This window comes from Hyperoodon ampullatus (genome assembly GCF_949752795.1).
Source record: "Hyperoodon ampullatus genome assembly, chromosome: 10".
Classification (NCBI taxonomy): Eukaryota; Metazoa; Chordata; class Mammalia; order Artiodactyla; family Ziphiidae; genus Hyperoodon; species Hyperoodon ampullatus.
Window position 1 is genome coordinate 21,685,315 of NC_136923.1, and position 22,894 is coordinate 21,708,208.

Consider the following 22,894-nt stretch of genomic DNA (forward strand, 5'->3'; position numbering starts at 1 on the left):
CTTTGAATAAATGTGGAAATATTAGTGAGCCAAACATGAATAATCCTATTAAAAAACAAAGTCATTGCAAGACTATCCAATCACGTTTATTTATTTATTTTTATTTATTTGTTTTTTGTGGTACGCGGGCCTCTCACTGTTGTGGCCTCTCCTGTTGCGGAGCACAGGCTCCGGACGCACAGGCTCAGCGGCCATGGCTCACGGGCCTAGCCGCTCCGCGGCATGTGGGATCTTCCCGGACCGGGGCACGAACCCACGTCCCCTGCATCGGCAGGTGGACTCTCAACCACTGCGCCACCAGGGAAGCCCCCAATCACGTTTATTTTTATCCTCCCTCTTACCGCATTTCTGGACTGAGGCCTTATTAGGTGTGCTCTTTCATCAGGAGACTTGGGGAGAGTCTCAGCCTGTCACCCACAAACATGCTCTTGCCACACTTGCAGTGATAGCATATGTTGCATAATGTCCTCAGACTGTTAATGCCATTCGCATTTAAGTGTGTGAACCTGGAGGCACCAAAGCTCTCTTAAAAGCCCCTTCACAAGGCAATTTGGCCATGTCCGTGACAATGAAGAGTCTATCTTTTCACCCAGTGCTCCACCAACTTTAGGAATTAGCGTGTGGAAGATATTACTGAAATATGAAAAGATGAATATGAAAAGATCTTAGATTATTATTTCTAATAGCAGGAAACTGAAAACTGCCTAAATGTGACTGAATAAGGATTAGTAAAATAAGTGACCAATCGTTCATGTGATAAGAATACTGGGCAACCATTAAAAAAATAGAATAGCCCTTCTCGGCTGGTGTGGAAGCATGTCCAAACTGCATTGTTTTTTTTTTTCTTTCATCCATTTTTTTTTTCTCCGCACTGCACAGCATATGGGATCTTAGTTCCCCGACCAGTGTTCGAACCCACACCCCCTGCATTGGAAGGTCTGTGTCTTAGCCACTGGACTGCCAGGGAAGTCCCGAAATTGCATTGTTACGTTTAAAAAGAACCAAGCTACAGAACAGTAAATATAGTATAATTGTCTTTAACTTTATTTGCTTATATGTGTGTGTGTGTGTGTGTGTGTGTGTATAAAATGTGCTTATAGGAAAAATAGAAAAATATATTGCATAGTATAAATTTTTATTATCTCTGAGAGTGAGATTATGGAAAGACTTTTGCTTTCTAAGTAATGCTTTTCTAAAATTTTTTAAATAGGATACTTGCATTCATTTTATATCAGAAAAATAGAGACAAAAATAATCAATGTATTCATTAAACTTTACCTCCTTGAAGCTGTATGAAGAGAATAAAAACATGGTGTTGATCACTCTCCCTCCATTAGAAAAATACTCAGTCGTCTTTATCACTGGACAAAGCTAAGTGGAAGCTGAAAATTCCTAATTGCTTTATCTAAAAAAGCAAAAGGTCTACTCTTAATGACAACTGACAGAATGTTTTTTTCTGATTGTAAAAATAATACTTGATTGTTGAACATTTAGAAAATACAGAAAAGGACAAAAAAAATCAAAAAAAAGAATTGATGCATAATCCTACTACTGATGTGTTAATTGTATTAGTTTGACCTGTTTCTTTCTTTGAAGTATGTATTTTTGTTGGCTGAGATCAGTTGGTGCCTGCATCTTATATTGTGTTAGACTTTTAACTTTTTAGGTATTTTGGCTACGTTGACCTCATCCATCTACCTTCTTCCTATTTTCTATGTGTTCTTGCAAGAACCACGATGCAAGATGGGGAAGGATTGCAGGATTGCTTTGAACATTCACATTTTTATTTCATTAAAGATAAACTCGCACATTGAGGGTAGGGACCAGGTTTTTTATACATTGGAGTCTCTAGGACCTAGATGTTAGGTAAAAGGTTGCTTAAGTGAACGAGCGAATAATTAAAGAATGAACAAATGGATGGCAGGATTGAGGCATTTTAGAACGTAAAATCAACAAGGCCTTGTATCCCCCATGTTTAACGTCTTAGTCCCTGCTACCTACAGAGGCAGTATAGTGCAGTGGGGGAAAGGTTTGACTGAAACCAGGCAGTCTGGGTTCAAACACATGTCTTTGGCTCTAACCTGGGCATGTTACTTACATTTTTAAGCCTCAGTTTTATCGACTGTAAAGTGGGGATCATAGTTCCTACTACAGTGGATGAGTTAATATATACCATGTAGACAGAAGAGTGTCTGAAGCAGACACTGGTTTTTTTGTTTTGTTTTATTTATTTATTTATTTATTTAGGCCAATTCTGGGGGACTTTTTTTCTCTCTCTCTCTCTCTCTCACACACACACACACACACACACAGTATTTTATTTTTACAAGAGATAAATAAACTGACACCAAGCATTGTAAATGGATGACCACAACAAAAGCAACAATGATTGCAATTACCACACACGAAACACACTCCTACTATGTCCTAACATTGACATTCAGTCCAGGAATCCTCCACTGTAACAGCTCCTTTACTTTGCAGTGAAAATTGATTTGTATATTTTTTGCCTCTGAGTCCTTGTGGGATTTTTTTTTTAATTCAAACAGAAAGTCACCAAAATTATAATCATCCTCATCAGTTCACTCAGTCCCATGTAATTAATTTTTTTTTCATCTTGATCTTTTGTTAGCACTTTTATGAGTTCATCAGTTTTCCATTAGAGTTCTGAAAATGCTTATTCATTCAGTTCAGCAGTATAGTCAGTTACCAGAAACCTGTACTTGTCAGAGTCTTTTCCATGAGCAGACACTGTTTTGCTATTAATATTTTTACTATTATTACTACTACTCTGACATGTGACACTCCCTCTTAGGACACACAAGCCCCAGCTCGTCACTCTAGCCTCCTCTGCACTCACCATGTTCATACTGAAATAATTCCTCATTCCCTGGTTATTACCAGCTTTCTCAAGCTTCCATCCTTTTAATATATTTATCCCTGCGCTGAATGTCTTTCTCTTTTTCATGTTCTTTCTCTGCTGAATACTTTTCTCTCTCCCTTCGTTTCCCTCTGGTAAATTTCCACTCATCCTTCTGAACTCAGCTCCAAAGTACCCTGCCCTTAACCAATTCTTTCCTTCCCTATGTACCACCAACAACCATATCCTAAAGGAAATAAGCTCCTCCAATCCCGAAAGTATCCTCTAAATACTTCTCTAGCTCTCTTCCCATAGCGTTGACATGCTTGTTTATATACATGCCACCCCGCAACTGGACTGATTCCTTGGGATCAGTGTCAGCTTTACGTCCCAGCCACTGGCACAGAGACAGGCATACACTATAGGCCTTCGGTAAATATTTGTCAAGTGAGCAAAGTAAATGTAGCTTACACGCACAACTAAATTGATCAAATTTTGCAAAATGGGCTTATGAAAAGATTGAGCCAAATTGAAAATAAGTTCCGAGTAACAACCTTAAAATCAGACTCTTTCAGCTTTCAATCTTATTTCGTTTAAATTACCTAAGATGGAGCTAGTGTTCCTACGTTCAATTTTCCAGAGTTGATATTGTACTTGTAACCTTGAAATTTCATATACGGAACCTGTTGGAATACCATTTGGGGCATCGCATGATCGGATTTTAAAGCACAGGAGTCTCAGCATATGTACTGTAACCTTTGCTGCTTTATTCACTGTAAATACTTTTTGGAAACATTTAGGAGAATTGCTGTAAAATCGGCTACAAGGATAGGTTGGCATACTTCTCTGCTCTTAGATTCAAGCAGCTTTTCTTGGAATTTCAAGGAAATAAGTCATCAACATTCAATTGCCTTTAGTATGGAAAGGCATTGCAAGTGTATGCAGAGGGAGTCCACTTAATCTTAAAACCTCATTTTAGCCAAATCTTCCAATATATTCTTCTACCCCCAACCATTCAGCCAAACTATCTGAATATCATTGGCTTTCCCTTTTCCTTCTTACTAAAGCCAGTGTTACCATATAGGCAGCAACAAAGCAGGAGTGGAAGAAAAACTGGAGAAATGAATCATCCCAAAAGTCAATAATGAGGTCCTGAAACAATCATGTGACTTTTTTGAGAGGGAAACATTCTCCTAAAATCTAGAAGGATATTTGCTAATTTAATACTGTTCCAGCTGCCTATTCATGACAAAGAGACTTTATAAAAGTACACATTCATGGTAAGACCTATTATTATCCCTGTTTACAGTGCCTTAAAAGAGAGGAATTAGTCTCAGCTCGATTTAAACTAATACAACATGAAGCATATTCCTCTGTAACCAATCCATTACTGTCAGCACCACATTCATGGTTCTTGTCCTGGAATTATTCCATGTAGTGCAACAACAGACAGTTTGAATGGTTACCAAGGATAAAATATATTCAGTATATCTGCTAACCTGGCAGAGTTTTAGTATTGGGGATTTGAGAGTGTTTGTCTAGGTGAATGTGTGTGTATGTGTGTGTATTTTAATCCTCAAACTCATTTCAAGATGCTGAAATTATTTAAAGGGTCAGTAACAGAAATTGAATTTTGCAGGCTGTAACTTCTGTCTATACAGAGGTGAGCATGCCTTCTGGTAATAAGTAGCCATAGATATTTACACAGTGAAGTCACTAAGCTAAACATCAGAGTTGGTTTGAAGGCTAGCCAATCCGTGTGGAACAAAGAAATCGAATGCCATATTTTAAAGGGCTATTGAGAGTTTCACAATCAGTACTTCACCTTTCCCTGCTTCATGTGGTTTTCCTTCTGTGTTTTCCTGATATTGAAATTATGTTTGTCTTAAACCATGAGCATTTAGATCTGTGCTGCCTGTGCATGTGTGAGAATCAGAGTTTTCATAATAATAGCTTCTAACACATGCCAGTTGTAATCCTCAGGGACCTGTCCCATGTGCTGTTTCGTTTGCCCTTACCACCTCCCTGAGGTGCTAAAGGGGAAATTGTTGGGTCTTCAGATGAAAAAATCAAGGCCCACCGAAAGGCAAAAGGACATGGTCTTAGAGAACAAGGAAAATGCACTCTAGTTGGCACTACCCGGAGTAAATTTACAAAGAATGAATTATTTGTTCATTGATGTATTGCCCGCACAAGAAGGCACTCAACTATTTGTTGAATACGTTGAACAGAGCCACTAAACATCCAATTGGAATATTTGTATTTCATAATGGTGCCATTTAACATGAATTACCTTAAAACATTTAAACCCAGTACTGATACTTTTGGTAGACCATCATCTCAGAAAGAGGCTATCGGAATATCATTACAGCTAAATTGTCACTCCAAAAAAAGTCATAAAAATAGTATGATAAATGCTTGGATGGAGGGAGGACGAGGTAGATGGTCAATTCAGCTGAAAATACAATATCTTAAAATCTAGGAAAGGATGAAAAGACTCTGGAAGATATTTTCTCAATTTATTATAGAAATCAAATTTCTTTATATGTTTCCTGCTTTTGAAAACGCTTAAGTGGACATCCTTGAAGATTCAAATCTTATATTTCAAAAGGAACATGGCAAAGAAACTTTTAAAAACTAATTTACCCACACCCACTCTCTCTCTCTGTACATCCATCCATTTACCTGTCCATCTATCATCTACCATCTATTTGTCATCTATTTTTTCAACCCATACTAGAAACACCTGTCATTTGCCTTTCTGCTGTGTTACACATGCTTCAGAGGCCTAAGGAGGAGGTTTGAAAAGCTACCTTTATATTTTTCAGAAAGAAGAAATTGAACGGAAGACTGCCATTTCATAATTAAGGAGGCCTAATATTAATGTTTTACAATATAGATTCATTGGGAAGTAGACCAAGTTACCCATTTCAGCTAAACCTGTTGAATTGGCCACAAATAGTTACAATTTAAATTTACTAAAAGCACATGCAATATATGCTATAAGAGTACAATTTACCTCCCAGCTGAAGTGAAGTCAGTAAGTATTTCATGGGTGTTGGACACCAACCAAGATTGTTTTGTTCACTCCTTGGAGAGACCAAAATATGGCTCAGTGCATGACATGGCAAAGAGTTGGGGGACTATGGAGAGGTGGTCCCAGCTTGAATCCTGGTAGCACCACTAAGAGGGTAGGTGGCCTTAAGCAGTAATCTACTGTAATCTCCTAATTTCAGTCCTCACCTGTGAAGTGAGGTAATAATACCTCCTCATAAGGTTGTCCTAAGGATTCAATGAATTAATATACGTCAGCCTCTTGGAACAGATAGTTAGCACTTCAATGTTCTCGTTTTTATTGTTGTTGTTATTGATAATATTCTTCCAAAATTCCCAGGAGGACTATTATATGATGTTCTCATTTATAAGAAGTACTTGGGGGGCTTCCCTGGTGGCGCAGTGGTTGAGAGTCCGCCTGCCGATGCAGGGGACATGGGTTCGTGCCCCGGTCCGGGAAGATTCCACGTGCCGCGGAGCGGCTGGGCTCGTGAGCCATGGCCGCTGAGCCTGTGCGTCCGGAGCCTGCACTCCGCAGCGGGAGAGGCCACAGCAGTGAGAGGCCCGAGTACCGCAAAAAATAAATGGAAAAGAATGGCAAATATTATTATGGAAAGTTAAAGCCTTTATCATATCAGATACTGAGACATATTATAAAGGAAGAATGATTAAATGTTATGGAACTACACAAAAATTGAACAGTGTCCCAGAACAAAGTAGAGAACCATATATATAATGATATATAAGGATGTAAGAAGCAACATGGTAAACAGTGCAGAGAGAATAACATTGAGAGTCTTTGGGGGCTACCCTTCATGGTAAATGCTTTATATTTTATACTTTATGCTCTAAACAACTCAGTAAATTCAATATTATCATTCCCCATTTTGCAGAGGAGGAACTGAGTGAGTTTCAGAAAAAATTACTTACTCAGGGCCCCATAGATTCTTCCAATGTGGGAGGCCCAAGTCCAATCTGACTTCACAGGAGGAGAGAGCACATCAGAGGGGATGAGACTGAAGGACACAATTTCTGCCCCATAAACAAGACAAAGCGTTAGTATTGGTAGCTCAGGTTAAACATAAATTCTCAAGTAGATAAGTGAACAAAGGATCATTTCACAGATAGGCAATAGAAAAAAATAGGCAATTGCAAGGGAAATACTCAAGTTGGTTAGTAATCAAAAAATTGCAAACTGAAACAATTTTGCAGTATTACTTTGTACCTTTCTTATTAGCAAAATTAATTTTTTTGATATGATGTGGTTTATAAAAATATATACATTTCCCTAAGATGAAAAATTAGTAAGCATATTTGATATCTTGATTCAGGTGATGGTTATATGAGTATATACACACGTCAAAGTCATCGAGCTGCACAGTAAGAGTTGTGCATTTTACTGTATATACGTCAATAAAAAAGGAAAAAAAAAACACTAAAATATGTTAAGTGATGAAATCAGAATTATTTGTGAGAAGATAAAGGCGGAAATAATTAGATGCTGCCAATGTTAAGCTTAGTATAAAACATTTAGCATGGGACTCCCCTGGTGGTCCGGTGATTAGGAATCTTCCTTCCAATGCAGGGGATGCAAGTTCGGTCCTTGGTCTGGGATCTAAGATCCCACGTGCTGTGGGGCAACTAAGCCCGTGTGCCGCAACTAAGACCCAACACAGCCAAATAAATAAATAAATAAATTTCAGCATGGTGAGTATAAAACATTTAGCCCACAAATTTGAAATTCAACTTCTCTTAAGAGCCAAAGGTCAGAGGGAGTTATGATCACTTACATAATGCACAGTGGTCATTAAGGTAAAAACAAAGCAGCTGCTCGAAGGAACACAGTCATCACTAAAAATCAGAAACTGCTCCCATGTGTCCTTGTAAAGGGATATTATATGAGGTAATGAACTATGTCCTGAACAACACACCTAAAGTTATTAAAATAATGAGTTTCTGAGAGTTGTTTCTTAACGTTGTTTCTCAACATAAGCCAGGGGAGTGATGCCAGAACACAGTTTCAAAAAAGCAGTTTTGGGCTTCCCTGGTGGCACAGTGGTTAAGAATCCACCTGCCGGGCTTCCCTGGTGGCACAGTGGTTAAGAATCCACCTGCCATACAGAGTGAAGTAAGTCAGAAAGAGAAAGACAAATACTGTATGCTGACACATATATATGGAATTTAAGAAAAAAAAAGGTCATGAAGAACATAGGGGTAAGACAGGAATAAAGACACAGACCTACTAGAGAATGGACTTGAGGATATGGGGAGGGGGAAGGGTAAGCTGTGACAAAGTGAAAGAGCGGCATGGACATATATACACTACCAAACGTAAGGTAGATAGCTAGTGGGAAGCAGCCGCATAGCACAGGGAGATCAGCTCGGTGCTTTGTGACCGCCTGGAGGGGTGGGATAGGGAGGGTGGGAGGGAGACGCAAAAGGGAGGGGATATGGGAACATATGTATACATATAACTGATTAAATTTGTGATAAAGCAAAAAATAAAAAAAATAAAAAAAAAAAAAAAGAATCCACCTGCCAATGCAGGGGACATGGGTTCGAGCCCTGGTCCAGGAAGATCCCACATGCCACGGAGCAACTAAGCCCATGCGCCACAACTACTGAGTAGCCTGTGCTCTAGAGCCCGTGAGCCACAACTACTGAGCCTGCGAGCCACAACTACTGAAGCCCATGTGCCTAGAGCCCGTGCTCCGCAACAAGAGAAGCCACCGCAATGAGAAGCCTGCACACTGCAACGAAGAGTAGCCCCTGCTTGCCGCAACTAGAGAAAGCCTGCGCGCAGCAACAAAGACCCAAAGCATCCAAAAATAAATTTTAAAATAAAATAAAATAAATAAATCATACCAAAAAAGGAGTTTTACCTGGGGAAACCTTATGGCTCAGTCTTGTAGGTTTCTGATGATTCTAGCTTAATCCAAGAAAAAAACTTAGTGAATCTAGAGCAATGGTTCTCAATTGGGGTTCCAAAAGGAACCCTTTGGCCATCCCTGGAGACATTTTTGGTTGTTACAGCTGGTGAGGAGGCTGCTACTGGACTCTAGTGAGCAGAGGCCAGGAATGTCGTTTAATACCCTATAGTGCACAGGACAGCCCCTCCCCCCAGTAAGGAATTATCTAACTCAAAATGTCAGCTGTACTGAGGTTGCAAAATGCTGATCTGAAAGAACGAACGTGTAGTATTCACTGAGACCATCCTCCATACACATTGCCTCTCACAACTAGCTTGGATGGAAAAGGAGAAAGTACTGGCTTATTTACATAGCGGGAGGAGGGAGTGCAGGTGCAGTAATTATGGCCTGGCCTTCTAGGGGCATGATAACCCCTAGAAAATAGGAAATTGCCCAGGGAAGAATGTTTCTATGGCCTAGCAAGAGCTGCCTTGTTAGATGGTAGGTAGGTCTTAAGTGTTGATGCGGCCTCTCCCCCAGCCAAATTGTATAAAAACTAGTCAGCCCATAGCTCTGGGCTTCTCTGGACTGGCAGAGTCTTCCTTCCATGTAGGTGTGTCCAGAGAAGGTATTAGAGAGGCTCCCAGGAGCTGTATCAACTCACTCCTTTGTGTCCTTATCCCATTGGTTCTTTGCACTGTTTGCAGGCTTACTGGTAAACTAAGGTGAGAGCATAGAAGCAGCATCCAAGGCATCATTCTTGACAATTTTTGAACTTTAACCAGTCTTTGAAGTCTGGCCCAGCTCAGCACTGGACACAGTTGACTACCAATGTTAAGAAGCCCCTTTCTGTCCATCTGTAGTCATTGATTCTCTCTGGTTCACATCTTCCCAATGTCACCTCCAGAGAGAGGTTTCTTCCCTTAGTTCTAATTTGGAAAATCCCTAGGAAGGTCTTTGAACCCTCTTCCATCATTTGCCCACAGAAGGATGATTGTATTTCCATTAGATCCAGTAAGGAGAGAAGCAATTCTCCAAAAGAATGGGATATTCTGCTCAGAAAGGGGGTTGGGGTACGAGGCAGTCGAGACAAATAGATATCCAACCCTCCCGGAAAATACATCCATTTTTTTTTTTTTTTTTTTTTTTGCGGTACGCGGGCCTCTCACTGTTGTGGCCTCTCCCATCGTGTAGCACAGGCTCTGGACGCGCAGGCTCAGCGGCCATGGCTCACGGGCCCAGCCACTCTGGGGCACGTGGGATCCTCCCGGACCGGGGCACAAACCCGTGTCTCCTGCATCGGCAGGCGGACTCCCAACCACTGTGCCACCAGGGAAGCCCAATACATCAATTTTTTAACAAACTTTTTATTTTGAAATAATTTCAAACTTACAAAAGAGTTGCAAGAATAGCACACACACACACACACACACACACACACACAAATGTATGTCTAGCAAACCAAATTCACCAGTTGTTGACATTTTCCATGTTTGTACTCATGCTCTCTCTGTGTCTCCCCCACCTCCAAATGTGTGTAATTTTTTTCTGAGCCATTTGAGAGTAAGTTACACTGTTTACCCCTAAATGTTTCACAGTATCTTTCTTAGAATAACGGACATCTCTTACAGACCCATAGAACAATGATCACATTCAGAACATTTAACATTGAACCTATACTATTGCCTAATATGCAACCCAGTTGTATCAGTAGTGCCTTTATAACAACTTTTCCTCTTGATCCAGGATAACACACTGCATTTAGTTGTTATAACTCTTTAGTCTCCTTTGCTTTCAAACAGTTCCTCAGCCTTTCTCTGGCATTCATCACACAGACATTTTTGAAGAGTATGGGCCAGATTTTTGTCTCAAGGTTTCTCATGATTAGATCTAGTGATGTATTTTTGGCAGGAATACTACCCAGCGGTGTGCTAGAACCAGTTAGTACCATCTATGAGAGCCAATTGTCACATCTCTTCCCAGCTCCATGTTCTGTAATATCATTCTGGTAGCTTGAAATCAGCTATGGTGGGAATGTTCACACCATGGAAATCAACAAATGCTACACATCAGAGCTTGTACCCCCTCCCGCATTTCTGGTTGTGAAACATTTACATTTAGCAGCACAGCACTGTATATAGATGAAGTTATATCCTTCTCAGAACATATCAGGAGGCACATGATGCTGGTCTTCCCAGTTATTGATGATATCTCATCCCTTGGTTAAGATGGTATCTGTCAGGTTTCGCCATTGAAAAGTTACCATTTCCCCTTTGTAACTAATTCTCCCCTATGGAGAGATCCTTTGTGATTATGTAAATATTCTGTTTCTCATCTAACTTTCACCCAATAGCTTTTATTTATTGAAAAGTACTGCCTGAATCAATTAGTACTGTGACTGTTGCAAATGGTAAATTTTTTTTATCTCTTTCATTTCTTCTACATTTATTTGTTGGTGTTCTACAGGTTGTTTTTGGTTTTGTTGTTTGGTAGACTTAACCCTAAAATAGATGATTAGTAGTAGACCTAGAAACAAACTGAGGTTTCTCAACGTTTTGTCAAGTAGTTCTCCATCTGAAGTATTTGTGACCAAGTTATGAATGTTCATTGCTATAGCGCAGAATAAGTTTCCATGGAGCACTATCAATACATCAATATAGAAAATGCAGAATGGGTCTTCAGAAATAGTTTTTCCATTCTACATGAGTGTGTATGTTTGTTGGTGACATACTATCCTACCAACAGTGGAGGTGGCATTTGGAGTCATTTTTCTGATCTTACCTGATTCCAATTTTTACCAAAAGCATGCCTTTAGAAGATTCCTGGTGAGATTTGCACTGGAGTTAACTAAAGCACGGTAAAGTCGAAAGAGTCCAGAGTCAACATGTGCTGCAGGGTTGAGTAGCTCACTTCTTGCTCCTGGGCCTCAGTGCCATCATCTGTAAAATCATAGGAGTCATATTTTCACAAAAGTCCCTTTCCAGTTCTAAAACTTTCTTTTATTCTGCTTTCCTACTTGGGAGTCAAAACCTTGAGTTCACCTCATTAGCATGATGTCTTGGTCAACTGAGCCAACAAGTCAAGGACCAAACATGAGATGTCGAAGGTGGAGCCCGAACCCGGTGACCTCGTGATTGAATCCATAATCCTGTTAAATGAGCTTTGGGAGTATAGCACCAGCACTTGATACTGTTTCACATTACCTCTGTGCGTTCAGCCACATCCCCTGATTCACTCCTCTGCTTCTCTTTGTTTATCCTTGACAATCATGGAAACCCACTGAAGGATCCCATTACCTCTGCCTTTGAGGTGATCCCTTTCTCAAGTGGTAGCTTGCCCAGTACCTATAAGGTTACCTCGGTTGCCATGGTTGTAAGTAAAGGAAATGTTCTATCCAAGAGCAGACTGCAGTTTCCAAAGAAGTTTTACCCTTCAGACATGAAACTCCAGCGTTCTGTATAAGTCTTAATTAAATTTCACCATATGAAATCGCTGAGAACCAGGCAAAATAGTATTATTCTTGATTAATCCATTGTTTGGTGAACTCCACGCACAAGTCAGGTAACCTTGACAGTCAGTTTTAGAACTTAAAATATGTTGCCTTGTATTTCCAGAACAGTGGTTAACTGAAAGGTGAGGTGGGGACTAAGATGTGTAAAAGAATGTGGGGCTTTGCCAAACCACTCATTTTCCTCTCTTCCTGAAACGAGATTTCTCAAAGGCCCTACTGTTCCATCCCACCGTTGCCTTCCTCCACCAGAATTGTGTTGGGGCCACTTGTGTAGGTGAAAAAGTCCACAGGCGAGCTTCGTATTTGCCTGCCCTCTCCCCTGGAGCTGTCTGAGCCTGGTACTTTTCATGCTTTAGCTCCTTATTTCAGCATTTTTAATATTTGATGACCCTTCCAATGTAGAGAAATATTTGGCAACTTCCTTAAGAGTATCTGTTTCAGGTCTTTTAATTTACTAAACTGAAAAGTTGGTGTCTAAAATATTGTTCCAGTGACTCATCTAAGGTTCTGAGAAGGCAAAGGGGTCCCAGGGTGTCAGAGGAGTTGGCAATAATTTTCAATATATTTTATTCATCTTCAGTTTTTAAAAAAAATATATTCGAACTAATGCACTTCGCCTCTTCTCTCTGATTTTAAGACAAATTTGACTTTAACGAGTTCAGGTCTAATTTAAACTCAAACATGTTCTTGAGTTCCCCTGCGAAGCCCTCACCCCCATGCCCCACATGAGTTTCTATTTCTTTGAAGATAAGGAATTTAGCTTTCTAAAATTTAATCTCGATCAACACCCACCTCACCTGTTGGATTAACTGCTTCATCATCTTTCACCAGATTAGAAAACGACTGTCTCTTGCCTGAAAGACAGAGGGCAATTGATTTCTGCAATCAACCTGGCTTCTCTTTGATTTTATAATCTGTTTCTAGAGATTATAGGCGAGCTTTGAATTCCAAGGCTCTGGGCCTGTCAGCTTTTGAAGCGAAAAACTTTGAAGCAGATCCACTGCCTCAGGTTTCAGAAGGGATACTTAGTTGTTGGAGGATGAAATATAGGGGAAACACAGGTAATTATCACTGTTGACATTGTAATATCCCAGGTTTGGGGTTTGTTTATTTTGTTTTATGGCTTCTAAAAGAATTATTGTTATTCGTTTTTGGGGTTTTTTGTTGTTGTTGTTCTGATTTTTTTGAGAAGCCCAATCAAATCACTTGGCCACTTGAGAGAAAAGCATAAACCTTCCAGAAACTCTCACTGAGCTAACTGCTTCTATAAGCCTACCTAGTGTGCATTTACTTTAAAACTACTTAATTACTCACCACTGATGCACTTGGTATAATTAGAAAACTCTCCAGCTCAGATTCAACAGGTAGAAAGGAGAAAGAAAAAAAAGTGTAGGGCAATTTCCAGACCCATGTTCTTAAACACTATGCACTTTCAAGTACTAATTATTCAGGATTTATGCAAGGAGGGGGTTATATGGAATTGTTTTAGCATGTGTTAATGCTTACAAGCTAGCATCTCACCAAAAAAACCAATTTTTTAATAAAGACCCTGCTCTACTACTCAATGTTGTAATTTATCACATAATGCAATAATGATATTTACATATGTCATCACATTTTACAAAATAAATGAAGGTGCATGTGAGTGTTATTGATAGAGGCAATACCCTGACACAGTTATGCATCCGTACCAGGCAACTGAAGAAGTATTCCTGCTAGTTACAGCCTCAAACTCCTATTTTTCTTTGGGATCTTAAAGGCTGAAAAAATAAAATAGTGGAGGGCTTCCCTGGAGGGCTTCCCTGGTGGCGCAATGGTTAAGAATCCATCTGCCAATGCAGGGGACATGGGTTCAGTCCCTGGTCCGGGAAGATCCCACGTTATGTGGAGCAACTAAGCCTGTGCACTACAACTACTGAGCCTGTGCTCTAGAGCCCGTGAGCCACAACTACTGAAGCCCTCGCACTGAGAGCCCGTTCTCCGCAACAAGAGAAGCCACCGCAATGAGAAGCCTGCACACTGCAATGAAGAGTAGCCTCCACCCACCGCAACTAGAGAAAGCCTGCACACAGCAACGAAGACCCAACGCAGCCAAAAATAAATAAAATAATTTTTTTAAATAAATAAAATTTTAAAAATAAATAAATAAATAAAGTGGTGGTGGGGAGGGTCGAATGAGTACCGGATTTCCTTCTGGGAATGAAAATGTTAAAAAATAGAAAAAATAAAATAAAATCACGGAAAAATGATAAATTAGGGTTCATCAAACTTCAGTATAAAGCAACAGAATTTTTGTCTCAAGCATTTGCTGTAACTGGTTCTTTTTTAAATTTTTAATTAATTTATTTGTTTTTGGATGCATTGGGCCTTCATTGCTGTGTGCGGGCTTTCTCTAGTTGCGGCGAGCGAGGGGCTACTCTTCGTTGCCGTGCACGGGCTTCTCATTGCGGTGGCTTCTCTTGTTGAGGCGCACGGGCTCTAGGCACGCAGGCTCAGTAGTTGTGGTGCACGGGCTTAGTTACTCCATGGCATGCAGGATCTTCCCGGACCAGGGATCGAACCCGTGTCCCCTGCATTGGCAGGCAGATTCTTATGCACTGCACCAGGGAAGCCTTGTAACCGGTTCTTAAGGCTTTACATTTTCTCTACAACTGTATAAATATTAATTCAATAATGTCTCATCGACACAGAGGTAGAACTTACATTTTTTATAATATTTGCATTGTGTGTGTACCAGAATAACTGCTATGACACAGGAAAACACTGAGCAAACTAATCTAAGAAAATCAGAGCTTCAAAATGAACTTGGAGAGGTAAAAATTATTCATTTAGAAGCTGTCTGAATTTTCAGTTTCAAAGTCATGTGTGTTCCTTCCAGAATACTGCTCTCAAAACACAATTTCCCACAGCTAATTAAAGTGCTGGCGCGCGCGCGCTCTCTCTCTCTCTCTCTCACACACACACACACACACACACACAATGTGGCTTCCCCTTAACCCTGGATGCGTCTCTCCACGCCCCCTCCCTTCCCCCTGCAATGGTATGATCTGCGTTCAATCCTAAACTGAAGGTACCAAGCTGTGACAGCTTCCCCAACTCCACAGCCATTTGCTACGACCCAGGGCAGCCTGTGTTCAGTGATGCTTTCCTTTTCCACCGACAGGGGCAAATCGAAGTAGACAGCGAAACTATCTTCAGGTTAGCGGCGCTTATTTTACAGGTAAGAACTGACAAACTGCCTCTTACCCGCTCCTTTTGTTTGTTGAGTTTTGTGAACTGCCTGCACTTCTGAAACTTTTGCATGGGCCAGTGGCTGACGGCTTTTTAAAGCCTCCTGGTTGTTTGCCAGTATAAAATGTGAGCCACTGTTTTCTGTTTTAGTGTAGTTTGCATGAGCGAGAGTGTGATATGTGTCAGAAGAAAATGAAACTTAGACTTCACTGAGGAAGAAGAGTTAAGACCATATTGCTGGCAAAGAGCTCCCGGTGGCTTGAATTTGGGAGGCTGCAGTTGTTACAACAGCTGTAATTTGCATTTAAATTTAGTAACTTTTGTATACTTTTTCTTGAGGTGGAGTTAAAGAGCCCTTTAATTCTTAAAGGCACACATAGCTGAAAAACCAGTGTGTTCCATGCTGGTTTAAAAAAAGAAAACAAATGGCATGTGTGGATTTACCTGTGTCATGGTTTAAACGGTCTGAGTCCAGACTAAAAAGTGTGCTGCTCCGAAAGACAAGCATTTATCTCGTGATCTTCAAAACATTAAAGGAGAAATAATCATCTATGCTTTTCCAGATAGATTTGTCTCTTCTGTTAAAAACAAGAAATAATTATTGGGTAATAGCGATTTCTTAAATGCCACATTCTTCTCCAGGGTCATATGTAGGGAAGGTGTTCCTTGTGAAAAAGTTTTCAAAACAAAACTCAGGCATTTTAAGAGGGGAAAATGATCAGGAGTACAATTCTTTTAGCTTAATCAACATCAATACAAATTGATCATCTATATTTGTTTTTTATTTCAGGAAGCCAAAGGGGATTACACCAGGTATGGTTCCTTTTCTAATATTACTATGCAAAATAACCCTAGCTGAATCTTTTAATGCTATTTTAAATAACAATGGATGCAAATCAAAAGAAAGTAGATCCCCAGGCGAGAGACTGACGTCTCTTTCCTCTTCAAATAGAGACCTATTCTTTTTGTGAATGAATCCGGGAATGAAGCTTTCCAAGCCAGAGTGACAGCAGATTATACTCAGAAGTCCTCCAAAGTTCTATTTTCCATCATCTGTTAGTAAAATGAAGAAATCTATAAAAAACTTGGGTAGCCCGTGCCGATTTTTTAAACTTATAATAATCCTGTGTTTGAAGAATTATACCATAAGCACAAAAAGATTAAATCCATCAGCTGCTTAGTTAAGGGATTAATAGGGGCTTTCTTTTTGCAGCTGCCCTAAAGGGGCCTCACCCTTCATATATGTGACCTAACAGTTGTATTGTTGCCACCGAGGCACTTACTGGTTCTAACTGCCTAACTGGCCAAATCGTCAGAGAGTGTTTATATTTGAATTCACCCTCTATCTGCTCCATTCTGTTCTTTTAATGCAATCGTTGCGTTGGGGTAGTAGAAAGGGTTAAAGGTGGAGGCAAGACCTCCAGTTCGAAGCAGCTCACAGGCCAACGACCCACAAAGCCTCGCCTCTACAGTGTTAATGTTCCACTGCTGGTAAACCTTACCTGTAGATTATTTACAGATCAACTAGTACTCATTCCCAGCCAAGGCTTTGACTAGTGTGCTCCCTAACAGGCTGATAACCCAGTAATGCCTTCCAAGCTTGAAAATGTCCACTCATAGTGTCATGCTTCACCTCAGAAACTCCAAGCACTTTCCACATCTGCCCATTTAATGTGGTCGAATGACTGAGGCTTCCACTTAACACGCCCTGATCCACTCACCACACTCTCCTTTTAGCTCTGTTTTGTGCTAGATTATTTTTAAAAATTTTTTTAGGTTAGGAAATATGCTTTGAAGGAATCATAAAGATCAATGAACACCAACCTTTTTTTAATTAAAAGAAAATGTCAGAGCATGAAAAGAGGATAAATCAGTCTCTAGGTCATTAGCATCAAGAGCGGCTGTGTTCTCCACTGTTGTCTTCCCTGGAGGAGCCATGTTTCCTAGGAAGATCAGATATGTGAGGAATTCCATCGTGTAGGGGGTGAGTCTGAAGTTGATTTATAAATGAGGGCTTCTGAGCCAACAGCTCAGCCTCTGCTGTCTGTGAACCGCTAACCCTTCCTCCCCCACTTTCTCCCGGTGAAGCGTGTGATGGACACCCTCTGAGCTTCATTTCCTCATCAGGAAAATGGCACCTCCTTCCTTAGGTCTGTTGTGAGATTAATTGTATGTAAACATTGCCCAGGGCAGTATCTGGCATGTAGCAAGCTCTCTATACACTTTGGCTATTATTATTAAGTATTATAGTATCATTATTGCCCTCATCATTATCATCCTGTCCCATCTCTTGGCAGCCTCTGAAGAGGCTTTTGGGATGTAGGAGGGTCTGAAGAAGCTGTAATCACGTGTCAGGGGAAAGAATCAAAGAGAAAGATTGATTCCACAAACCTTCCTTAGGGAAGATTTGCCTGTGGCAGAAGAAGGCTTAGAAGGAACAGCCCTTGGGTAGTACAGACGCTTTAGCCCTAAGATTTCAAGGTTGGTGAGTCAGTCTGGCCAAGCCCAAACCAATCCTTTTCCTTAATTTCAGTGTGTTCCTGGTGGTTTCCTGAGTGATTACTAGATTAAAGAAATGGAGGACACTGTTTTGAAATTGTCTAAACCACACTGAGTAGGAGAAGGAGCTTGGGACTAGGAATCAAGAAACTAGCACCGTGACCCTGAATGCCCTCTGGCCATTCTCAGCCTCGGTTTTCTCATCTGTAAATTGGGATTAAGGAAAATGGGACTTGGCAGGGTAGTTTTGAGGCTACGAATGATGTTTAAGGACTTTGTAGATTACAGTTTGTTTTACGAGCATTAGTTATTGCTGATGAGGGTGAAAGAAAATAAGAAATGTGAACTTTTGTTATTGGGTATATAATGAAGCAGAATTTTGGTTGACTGTCACCACCCCTTCCCTATCCGATCTCCTCCTCCCCGGAATGGAGAGGGTATATTTTTCCTCCGAAGTTTTGTTATAAAACTAATTTAAGAAAATCAGGCCAAAATTTTAAAAATACCATGCAGCAGTGTGGTGTAGTGATCAGAGCAAAGACGCTAGAACCAGAAAGCCTCACCCAAATCCCAGGTCTGCCACTTATTACCTGTATAATCTTGAATAAGTTATTTAAGCTCACCAAGCCTCAGTTTCCTTACCTGTAAAATGGGACTTATACTAATAGCATACACCCCACAGAATTGCTATGATGACTAAATGAATTAATATATAGAAAGTACTTAGAACGGTTCCTGCAGTCACCACTTTCATATTCCATCAAATTGATGGACATAATTTATCACTCCCCTGTTGTCTTAAATATGAATTGTTTCCCATTTTTTGCTGATATAAATAATGCTTTGATGAATGTCTTTGTGTAGTTGGGATTGGGGTTGTCTGTGATTTTTTTTAAAGATTTTTTGATTTGGACCATTTATTAAAGTCTTTTTTGAGCTTGTTACAATATTGCTTCTGTTTTATGTTTTGGTTTTTTGGCCCTGAGGCATGTGGGATCTTAGCTCCCCAACCAGGGATCGAACCCGCACCCCCTGCATTGGAAGGTGAAGTCTCAACCACTGGACCTCCAGGGAAGTCCCTGTGATTATTTTCTTAAGTGATGTTTCTCAGGTGGGGAACAAGCATAAAGGAAATTCCTCAAAGGAGGCAAAGTATGAAGCGCTGAAATGGAATTTATGCATTCTTGATACTGCTAAACTAAAATTATACAAACTTCATAGCTTTATCCAGTGACATCTACTAAATGCCTGAAATGGGTCAGCACCCATCTAGGCAACTAAGATGCGGAGGTACTTAGGCAGGGGCCTTCCTTCCAGAGAAATGTGAATTCCTATCAAGAGCTACCTCAGTGGCAATTCTGAATTCCACTTCTCTGTTTACATGTCAGTGGCTGCAGCTCTTAGCTTTTAGAACTTCACTGAGGTTTAATTGTGGATCAGAAAAGGTCCCCAATTATTACCCTCCTAGACCAGGGCAATGTGGCTTTTTCAATTAAAACAGTGATTGAACACCTAATTCTTGAGGCTGCTCTGGTCCACCCACTCCTTGTGAATATCTTCTTCTTTCTCAAATTTAGAATTTCCAAAGCTGAACCCGCCACCATCCCAGCTCCCAGACAAACTCCTCCTCCACTGTCTTCCCTTGAATAACCACCATTCTCTCTTGAATCATCTCTAAGGATTTTCTCTTTTCCCTCCCACCTTTTTGTCTGTTAGACAGCTCCCTTCTTTCCTTGTCTTTATCAGAACGCTGGCTTTCTCAGCCCTTAGTCTCCTCCACTCAGCCTGACTGTAAAAGTATGTGTGTGTGTGTGTGTGTGTGTTGTTTCTTTGACTGCTTTCTGTGACATTATTTTAAAAGTCAACGCCTGATTTCATTCACTTCCCACCACAGTTGTTATCATCACCGTTTAACAAATTAATAGATGAAAATTTTAGGGCCAAAGAGACTATGTCACATAGCCAGTAAGTTCCCAGATCTGTTCTGATTCTGTTGTATACTACCACCTGCACATAACCCCCTGGTATCTTACTAAGACATAAATGTGATCATTGTTGTTGACTTCCAGACACCTCTTACAGTTTCTCATTGCACAGACACCCATCTTCCAAAACCCTAACTTGGCATTCAAGGCCCCCCATAATCTGCATTATACATTTTAACCTCCCACACTCTACTGCCCATACTCCTTAATATCTGTTCCTGCCTCTCTTCTCTTTTCTTCACATGCCTTCACTATTTCGCCTTTATGGCTTTGCTCAAACTCTTCTTCCTAGAATGCCTTTAAAAACAACAGTCCTCCCCTATTTTGGTTCCTGCCCTGTTTCCTTGAGTATTTTAAGTTAACATTATCATGACCAGTAGGAAATCTTGCTCTCTGAAAGTTAATTAAAATAGTGACATGGGGACTTTTTTCTTTAAATAGTTGACAGCCTGAATTTCCAAGTCAGCCCTTAAGCTGCAAAGATAACAAGCTACTCGGGTAACACAACACAGACAAACACAGGATTCCTGAAAGCTGACACAGCAAGGAGGCAAGGTTTCATCACTGAGCCAGCCACAAATGAGTTTGTAAAAGCAAAGCATTTTCTTTTCTTTCTAAGATCCTGAAAGGTGGAAATTACTAAGGGAACTATGTGACTAGGGCACTTTTTGCTTATAAGAGTGAGTGACTACAATTTACAATTCAGTACTGGGTCACCATGAGGGCATATTGTCACCTAGCTTCAAATGGGAAGGAATAATTCACAATTTACAGCTGTGCTACTGGGAACAGCTGTCTCCCATGGGAGAGGAACTTCTCTAGATGCCTTGAGAGTAGCTAATGAAGGGAGGGGGGAACAATCAAAGACTTTAAAGAACTTCTCCTACTCTTACACCTCTAGAGCACTTAAAGCTCTAAAATATCATTCCATTTCCGGGACCTTTAAAATCAGTTACAATGATAAAAAATAGCAGCTCCCGTGGGCTAGGTGCTGTGCTGAGTATGTCCTTATTCACATCAATGGAGAGGCAGGAGTGAAGACAAGAGCTTTGGAATTTCGTTGCCCAGGCACTTGCTGTATTACTGTGGGTAACCTCTCTGGAACTCAGTTTCTTTGTCTCTATTACTTGGTATTACAATTATTATTGTTAATATGTTTAACCTTTCCACCAATCCCGTGATGACGGGCACTACTGGTATTATCCCCATTTTACAGAGAGGGAAACAGCTTTGGAGGGAGTAAGTAGTTGACTGTCTAGGTCACATGGCTTAGAGAGTGGCCCAATTAGGACTCCACCCTCATGCTCTTGACCTTTGTCAGGAGTCTCCTTTTTTGTATCCTCACACAAACTTGTAAGAATCATTACCTTCCTTGCTGGCAGAATAAAGAAGGCTGACTTGACAGAAATTTAACGTTTCTGTCTGATTTCAGGCCAGGGCTTTAATGAATCAGCAAAACGCTTTTGTGAAAAACCTATTAAAAAATGGCTTTTCTCTCTCCTGGTGTCATGACTCTATTTTAAGGTTTGACTTAAAGATACAAATAGGTTCTTTTATTAATCAGTTCAGTGCATTAATATTTCATTTATTTTTAATGATTTGTAAATAATTCTACGTGTCAGGCTGTTTTACATGTTTTACAAACATTAACTCATTAATTGTCATCTCCATCCATGAGGTTGGTGGAATATTATTCCCACGTTACAAGTGAGATTAAGAAATTTTGTGTGGATTATATTTACATTACCATATTATGGTTTAACATTTCCCCATGGCTTGGCCAGATGTTTAGAGTTGCTATGTTGAATAAACAAACAAGATAACAACACATAGGGAACCACAGACAAATAAGTGTGGGAAATACGTGGTTAAAAGCTAAACAAAGTTCTTTTCGATGAAGTTCGAATCTGCTCACGTGCATGGCAGATCTCCCAGAAGAAGACACATAAACAGTGTTTCCAACACTTATTTGTCCCTGATGTGTGAGCCTCCTGCCAGACCAGTGTTCTATGGACTTCACTTTGTGAAGCAGGGGATTATTTATTTGCTGAAAGCTCAGTATTAAAATGCCTTTAAAAGATAAGCAGTTTTGGCAAACCTTTTCTTTGTACTCCTTGCCAGATTATCGCATCCCTCGATTTTAATTCCAGTAACTCTTGGGGTAAACATTCATCAAGTTCTGAACTCACTTTTTCTGAAGAGCCCTGAATTTGGAAGGAATCATCCATCCCATACGGTGGGTGCTTTTTCATCTGCTCTATGCAGAGAATGTTAGGGCTGTCCAATATTATGTATTGGAACCCTCATTTCATAGCTGATGAACTAACAAGTGACATATCCATGACAATTCAGGTTGACAGGACCAGACCTGCAGTCCCCAGGTCTCCCTGACCATCTCAGATTTACCATTTTGTCTTACACTTGTATCGGGAGGCCTCCATGGATCCTTGCTGTCCCTGATAGAAGGCAGTGAGGACAGCAGGCAGTGGACTCTACCATGGTAAGTGGTGTTATCACAGGAGTGGCCCCGAGTCTAATATTAGTCACTTGAGGACATAGCTTAAGGGTGAGAAGGCCGGAAATGAGCGCTCAATCAGCAGTGCCTTTGGAATACCTTGTCTTCTCATTGCTCGACCTTATTCACTCTTGTAGACTGAACACCTAATACCTACAACGTGAGAGGCATTGGGCCCAAGCAGGGGCTGTGATGGAGGCAGACTGAATTTCCAGCCTTCCTTTTATTCCTGAGCCACAGTCCTTCTACATCCTTTATAAGAGACACTGGAGAAAGGCCTGGGCCCTGGACTCAGACATGCAGGCATGAGGTTGAGTGAGACAAGCCCTC

At 40.5% G+C, this 22,894-nt stretch overlaps 1 protein-coding gene across 1 annotated transcript in view; it reads left to right on the forward strand.

Annotated features, from left to right (window-relative positions):
• Positions 1-22,894, forward strand: part of FRMD4B (FERM domain containing 4B) — a gene marked incomplete at both ends in the record, with an annotated part of 179,538 nt that overhangs the window by 92,392 nt on the left and 64,252 nt on the right. The window contains 2 exons of the mRNA XM_079712814.1: positions 15,498-15,554; positions 16,356-16,378. Of these exons, the coding sequence (XP_079568940.1) occupies positions 15,498-15,554; positions 16,356-16,378 (80 nt within the window). The remainder of the gene's footprint in view (positions 1-15,497; positions 15,555-16,355; positions 16,379-22,894) is intronic.